This window comes from Pterocles gutturalis, unplaced genomic scaffold (genome assembly GCF_000699245.1).
Source record: "Pterocles gutturalis isolate BGI_N339 unplaced genomic scaffold, ASM69924v1 scaffold29619, whole genome shotgun sequence".
Taxonomy (NCBI): Eukaryota; Metazoa; Chordata; class Aves; order Pterocliformes; family Pteroclidae; genus Pterocles; species Pterocles gutturalis.
This window is the reverse complement of record NW_010134206.1, coordinates 672-8,966: the sequence shown is the minus strand read 5'-3', so window position 1 is coordinate 8,966 and position 8,295 is coordinate 672. Positions and strand designations below refer to the sequence as shown.

At 35.8% G+C, this 8,295-nt stretch overlaps 1 protein-coding gene across 1 annotated transcript; it reads right to left on the bottom strand.

Moving 5' to 3' along the window:
• Positions 1-572: 572 nt before the first annotated feature.
• LOC104467659 (ryanodine receptor 2-like) lies at positions 573-7,982 on the bottom strand (the record flags this gene model as incomplete). Its single annotated transcript, XM_010081512.1, has 5 exons — positions 573-1,214; positions 2,894-2,945; positions 4,413-4,513; positions 5,896-5,960; positions 7,826-7,982. Coding segments are annotated over 5 exons (471 nt in total), but the record flags the coding sequence as incomplete, so codon positions are not given.
• Between the last annotated feature and the right edge of the window lie 313 nt (positions 7,983-8,295).

The window sequence follows — 8,295 nt, the reverse complement described above, 5'->3', positions numbered from 1 at the left end:
TGACGTACACATCATTGGTGTTTCATGATGCAACTGATGAAGTCCCTGAATGGATATTGCTTCAGCTTTGCTTTTAAAAAATAATTTAACAAGAAAATCTTCAACTCCACTATTGATCACAGGTGGCAGAAATGAAAGAAAGAAAAAGAAAAGAAACCAAAACTACTGTCAAATTCATAACATATACATTGTTGGCTGATGACACTTGTTCCAGATGTACAATAAAGCCCACAACACTTTATTACTATGGATATAATTATTGTGAATGTTTTTCATGTTGATCAACTTGCTTCTGAAGGTTGGTTTTTTGATTTTTTTAAACTTGCATAATAAACATGCAATGAAACATTTCTTGTTAGAGTGTTTTTTGCAGTCGTCTTGTTTTCATACAAAGATTTCATAAAGTTGCAGTGTTGTATCAGAGCATTACCAAAATAAGAGCAAAAGCTAAAGAGGAAGGTAAATGTGAAATGAACTTGATGAGAATAACCTAATCTTGTCCTGAGACACTCCAGTCTTATTAAAAAGATGTGCACAATCAAACCCTTCCTCCCAAACCCACCAAAACCACAAAATAAATAATAACTTGGAATAAAGGGAAGACAAAGAAAAAAAAAATGTATGTCATCATGCACTCATCTTCTGCATAGCTCAACCCACATATAGTAAGGCACTATTTCCCCACAACTTAGTGTCCACAACAATCTTTTACAGTGTTCTGTGAACTACATATAGTTCCTTCCAGGATGATGAAATAAACAGATTGAATGAGTGTTGCTACCATGTCACCCATGTGTGATCTTATAGACAAGGGCATCATCTGGCAGTTTCAGAAATAAGCTGTCTCAAGTCTCTTCTTATGTGTGCATGTTATGTATAGGGATATCTTTTGTGTGTGCAAGTGGTTGGTTTGTTATCCAGAGTTGCTGTTATTTGTCATTGTTCTTTACTCCAGTGTTCTCAAAGCAAATACACAAGAAAATAAAAGCGTGGTTGAGTCATTAAAAACAGAGCTTTGGTGCTTCAAAAAGCACACAGCTTTGGGGATTTAAGAAATCTGTTAGACATTCCCAGAAGAGTTGGGAAATACACAGACATATTTTCATCTGGAAATCCTCTTAGTTGAGCTGGTCTTCATATTGTTTTCGGAAGCAATCACCAGCAGGGAAAAACTCCCAGCACCGTTCTTGATACATTTTCCATACATAGGATTCCTGAAAGAAACACAATTTAAATAATTAAACTTGATTCAATGAGAAAGCACCAACCATGACTTCTTTTTGTTTGTTTGTTTATATACTTTCACTTTTCTGATCCTGTGCATATCAGGTTGTTGTATATCAATCTACAAAATCACGTAAATTATTTTGATCAGTTCAGAGTAATTTTTGTGATTTTTGTCTCCCAGGCAAAAAGCACTAGAGAAACACATAAGAGGACCAGGTAGTTTAGTTCTTATTGCACATCCAGAAGCATTGTAAAGCTCAATTCAAGGTGGTCATAGGACAAATACCAGGGTAAGCAGAATATTTTCTACCATAGAAATTTGACTGAATTTCTGCATCAGTAATTTCAAAACATGCCTACAGACAATATATAAAATAAAATGGCCTTTAAAGGAATTTCTTAGAAGAGCAATATTTCCTGAATAAGTGGTAGTTTTTTGTTTTTCCTTCTGATTATTTGTTCACATAAGGCTCTGTCTGTAGGCAGTCCAGATAATAGTAAAAAATATATCAGTTTATTTCCATTTTAATCACACCACTTAAATATGCTTTTTATTATACAAATTCAATGGCAGAAAGGACATGTGTTACACAAGTTATGTAGTAAGAAGTACTCTCAATTTTCAAATTATCAGCTAATAGAATTAAAACTGAATAGTTAGTAGAAATCTGGCTTCAGTGAATATAGAAAGGCACACTGTATGCCAAGAAAAAGAAAATGCAAATAAAAAATACTTTTAAAAGAAAAATCTCACTTAATAAGAAATTCTCAAATGACAAATGGATGTTCAAAAATAGCAAAGCAAATACATAAAATCTGATACCGGACTAAGCTGAGAAGATTTATGCAAAGATGATTATAATTGCCCAGTACATACATCAGAGGTTCATAAAGAGTAAACTACATAGATTTACAACAAATCATCCCTCTGAACCAAATCTGTAGGGCTATGTATATGATGCAAATCATCCCTCTGAACCAAATCTGTAGGACTATGTATATGACACTCTTCAGGTTTTTTGTTTTCTGATCTGCAACACAGGAACATTTGCATAGACAGCTGCAAGACTATGACTAGAAAAAAACAGTACCCTGTAAATTTGATACTTTTTTTTTACTGGCTTTAAGTATACTTAAAAGAAGTTGAAGAAACCACCACAAATTTGAAAGAACAACAGGAAAGAAGAAACCTCCAGGGAAAACTGCTCTCACAGCTCTCATTTTAAACATGTGCATGAGCTCTTTTATATGGACTTATCCAGGAATGTAGACATACAAGATTATATATAGATAATAATAAAAGACAAAGGCTATTAAAAAACAATCAACAGGGAGAAATTAAGAGTGCTGCTTTCATAAGATGCTTAAATGTCCTGTTTCTCATTACTTTTGCTTATAGTTTCTATATATATTTTGTGGAAGTAATAATTTAAGAATAAAAGGTCAGATAACAAAATAGGAACAGAAAGTACTACATAATCAGTACTCAATCTAACATTAAGCAACCAAAGTCCTAAGAATTGTTTAGAAGAATGAGAATTAAGTTACATACCATAAAGGGAGCTATTCACTAGAATACTCTTAGTTTTGCCAAGCCTGAATTATTTTTATTTTAGTTTCAGTCTAATTTAATAACTGTTGACATTCATAGAGCTGTTCAACCTACCTGTCCTGTATGCTCTGTTTCATCTTTGTTAATAAGATACATCAGAAAAAACCTACAAGCAAAGAAACAGCTATTATGAATACAATATTTAGAAACAGTAGGCAACCCACAGAGGGCTGGATATTTTTCAGCATGTTGTTTACAGTGCTAATGCTGTTCATGGACTTACAAGTGCCAGAGCTCTATTTATGATAATATTCGCAGACACATTAAATATACTTTCCTAACACTGTTGACATTCGTTCATTGTTCAGGGAATACTGTGCTAAAACACAAGAGATTCAGTTTGATTTACAGTAAATAACAACTCAGTTCAAATGAAGATTTTCTCAGCTTTCTAGTCTGAAATTTATAGTAGACATTTTCTTGTCCATGAACTTGGAAGTAGACAGAGAACAGTCATTGGATTTTTTTTTTTCCTTCTCCCCACAATGAGTAAGAAACGCTGAAGACAATTAAGAGATTTCTCCTATTGAAATTATAGGCTGGGGATACTTTACTAGTGTACATAACTCAAGATCAACATCAGCAGAAAATAACTTGTAATTTTCATAATACACTAATCTTGAGGTTTTGAGATATCTGACAGACACTAGATGATGACTTCAAAACTTTACTCACAATAGACATTTTCTCCAAAGAAATGTAAAAATATAAAACATGATAATGCACAAAAATAAAAATATCTCCTTGGGATGATGCCCTTAGAGCAAGTATGCTACAGTACACTATTTATGTAGTACTTTGTAAGCAGGAACAAAATCCCACATGACATTTAATGTATTTTGTTTGCACAACCCGTTTTTCAGGTGAAGGTTCTTTACAGGGATGTTTGACTTTACAGTCTCATCATTTTGTCCACATACAGTGCTAGTTTGTAGACACAAAGTCACAATCCATCCATTGCTTCATACTGACAGCACCAGTATAGAACACACTTACTTTGGGAATGGATTTTCACACATATTTGACAGGAGAGGAACAGTATGATACAGTGATTGTGGACCTGATAAATGGTTTTATTTCCAGACTTAAAAAGACTGAGTTTAGTGGTCACTGATGCTCTGCTTGCATTTTCCAAAGGTGGAGTGGATGCCCTTGGTCTGATCCCTCCCCTCTCTAGCTCCTCGTTCCAGTTCCCCTACCTCCCTTTGTCCCGGGTTCTCTTTATCAGTCTCAGCACTCCACTCACGATATTTTGTCCAATTTAAGTTTTGCCTTTTGTCTTACTCCTTTGCTCTTGTACTCTCGCCATCAGTCTCCAGGCCAGTTCATACTGTGCTTCTGTAACTTCCACAACACATTGAGTTTTACAGTGCCTGCACAGCCACATCTCCTAGCTCACACAAACTTGGAGAAGTTTGTTCATTCCTTGCCACAGAATTACATATTCAGACAGCATGAGGGCACATCAAAGACAAACAGTACTGACTCTTACTTATGCAAGAGAGCTAATCAGGTGCTTGCAGAGGCTGCAAGGGTCGGGAGTTAGAGAGGAGTTCATTTTTACTGTACTCACAAATAATTGGCCAAGTTGTGCTCCTGCAGTGTGTGTGTTTCAAAGCCATGGGGCACTGTATCAAAGTAGTCATTTCCTATTCCACAGATAAAGCACTTTGTCTAAAAGAAAGAATACAGAACACTTCAACACTATGTATAACCCTTTGAGAAAAGGCCAATAAAAATGTAACGATTTTCTTGAGAATGGCAATGCATCATGTATATAATAGTGCTGAACAAAAAGGCTTTTCTTTTCATGACTGGGAGTGGATACCTCAGACAAAACACTTGAGCAGAAATTTAACTGCTATCCAAATAGCTTCTTACTGTTTAAAAAAAATAAATAAATAAATCTTTGCCAGCTCTAAGTGAACAGGTATCGGGAGACAGAATGGCATACAACGATCAAAGCTCATTTTTTTTCCCCTTTAACACCGTAAGTAGCAACGACTGTAACATATGGCAATATTTACCTCAATGCCTGTTGTGCTTGTCAGCTGAAACTGAATATGCTCAAAGTTTAGATTACAAAACACAGTAGGTTTGCAACACTTTTCCCAGTTCTTACAGTCAAACTTAAATGGCACAATAGAAAACCACCAAGTACAGGCTATTTTCATACATAGATTAATCAAAGAAAATTACATCTGAGATGAACTGTAACATTATAGAATCACAGAATGTTTTGGCTTGGAAAGGACCTTAAAGATCATCAAGTTCCAACCCCCCTGCATTAACATTACAGTGTTAACACCCTGTTAGAATCCTCTAGTCTAAAGATTCAAAATACTTAAATAGCCACAGATATGTAATTCATTATAATATACAGCAATGTACCAAGATTTTTGTTGTTTACAAAAATGAAGATACAGGGATTAGTCTAAACTTATTTTAAAAGTCATGATAAAAAAAGCTGTTAGGCTTTTTCTCTGAATTTTTGTTCACTTATCACTGACAGCAAAAAACCTGACACATTTGATCTGGAGGTAGTAAAAAAAATCCATACTAGGAACCGGCAAACAAATCCAAAATACGCTTAGAGCAGAGTATCAGTTTAGACAACCTGGGTTTATGTCCCATGCAGAGACATGCAAGGTAGCAGCTAGCAAGTGTCAAAGCATAGCATACCTCCCTCACCGGAGGCAGCAAAGACTGGTAAATGCTACTCAGAACCTGGATGCTACCACAGTTTTTCTTCATAAAATTTTCTAAAAGGAATTTTATTGGGTAGTCACAGAATTACTTTTGTAAATTCTTGTATTTTAATAGATACAATAAAGTAAATTTAAAAAAAAAAAAATCTCAGCTATTATTTCCTTCTAATGAAATGAAATGTGAGAGTAGTATCTCATCCAGGACGTTGTATGATATTGGACTGCATACAGAACTGTATTTTCCTCTTAGTTTAAAAAACTATCCACTAGCTAGATCACATTTTGATTGAAAACACATACTCATGAAACCTGCAAATAGGGCATGGTTCAGCAATTGGATGTTCTTACCTCCATGTCTTCCTTCACTTGCTCTTGCTGATCTCTTAACTCACCAAAAGCATCAATAATTAAACCTAGGGTTTAAGTTAAAATTATAGTTAATGTTCAAGAACAGAACTGCAACAAAGAAGACCTGGAAATCCAGGGATAATTCTGACAAAGAATATTAAATGAGAATCTTGTGCAGAAATAATAGAAGCCAATATACATTCCAAAGACCACAAAAACAACTCAATACTTGAAGAAAAATGAGCAAGACAAAGAAAAAGGCTACCAGTAACATGGCTGGCAGTATATTTGGAATTATAAAATGGCACAAGCAGGCTTCTGTTTTGTTCACAGTGCTCTAATCTTTAGTCAGTACATGAAGATGTTTGTGGTTTTACAGTGACGGAGGCTTTACCACAGAAAGAATACCACTACATGTGTTAACAGAGTTCAGGGATTTATTACACAGCAGACGCAGAGAGACCCAGAGCTCTGTGCATCCTCTCCCATCGTGCTTGTCATGTTGTGTGAGGTTCCAGTGTCAGAGCTCTACAGAAGTAAGGGGTCATTTCAGGGAGATACAGAAAGAGGAAAAACCACCACAGGCTCTACTGCTGAGATTATAAATTCTTTATGATTCTCTCTCCACTTACACAAATAAAGACTAACTCCACAATCATCATTGCCACTACTGTGCTGTAAAACTGATGAATACCAGACAAGAATTATACTCAAAGCTTGATAACTAAGGCCTCTCCTCTTCAGCCACTTACAAAATGAAACAAACAGCATGAGTGATGCTACTTGAGGCTATAAAACATTTTGCACCCTCCCCAAGCCCTTTAAAAAATTTGTTGCTTGATTAAGAGTTATTAAGAATTTACCACACGCTCAGAGCTGCCTTCTAAACTTCCTTCTAGGAAGTTGGAAAGCATCCTTACTGCTGTCAGAGCCATCAAAAGTTAGCTAACTGTTAGCTGACAGAGAGCAATAAGGTATCACTATTTATAACAGCAACTGGACCTAGCAAAGATCATTATACTTTTTTCCAAAATCAAGAATATACTTCTGTTAATTTGCACAAACTCTAATGAAAGATTATCTTCTGGGCATTCTTGACAATCTTTTGAAGGTATAATGTGCAAACAGATGGGGCTTTTAAGTACTTTAGGTAATAAACATCATTAATACAAACATAATAGAAAAACCCCTGACTTCCCAAAATTCAGTATTCACTACCCAGGTTACAACAGTGAGCTACATTATCAAATACTTTCACTCAAATTCAGAAGCTAACCTGATGGCAGCTGACTTTCCATTGTCATTATCCAGGATATACTAAAGCTGTTTCATATCAAGCACTCGTCTTTACTGTTTGACATTGTTCAAGTAAGCAGGCACCACACCAGAGGTTTTTTATGTAAGAAAAGACTAAATCTCTTAAAGCTATGTTCCAGTTTTCACATCGCTACCACCAATCTAAAGATTTGCCAGACAGTCAAGAACATTAGATGTTGGCGGGGGGGATACTGACAGCACCCGCCATTAATTTTGTCCACACAAACTCACAAAGGGTGCGTTATGCTGAAGGGCAATTTTAAGGTAGGCCACAAGATTTCTAATCACTTTCTAATCACTTCTCTTGCTGATTATTTATAGGAAGCTTTTAGAAAGGGCAATGGGAATATAGAAACTGTAGTGACACCAGTATTCTCACAGCAAAGAGCTTTTTTTGTTTCCACTGATCCAGTTAGAGCCTGATGATTTTACAGAGACTAGGAAGAACAGTGTATGGATAAAAGCCAGCTGGGTGTGATTTACTGTATAAATCTGTGCTTTATGATCTGCTCTGGTGTCCTGGTTGACTCTTAGGTGTGTGATTACCATAGCACTAAGACCTTTGCATTGCTAAATAACACATTCAGTCTCACCATGGGTTACTGATATATACCTTGAATAATTGCAAGCAGGATGACAATCACAAAGAAGAAGAAAGTGATGTCAAAGATAATCCGATAGATTTCATATTCATCTCCTGCTGGATCCTCTATTTCATCACCAATGCCTCCACCTGCACGTACTCCAACATACATGTGAAACATGTAGCACTAGAAAACACAAAAGAAAGGGATACAAAGTTTGTCTGCAACTAAAAGTAACAATACCCATTGTTGCAAATTCAGTAATTGGCAGAACTGGTCTCTAGCAACTATACTAATTGAAGTTATCTTTTTCTCCACTTCGAAATTACCTATATTTCTGAGGCAGGTGAAATGCTGCTGTGCAGCTGAAGCTGCAGAATTTAATGTTCTGTCATTATGTAGCAGTTCAAAAAGATCAAAGGTTCAACTACCTTAAGCCCATCAGCCCACCACGATTCACATACAATCGTTTCAGTAACGTGCAAACAGGAAATACCAT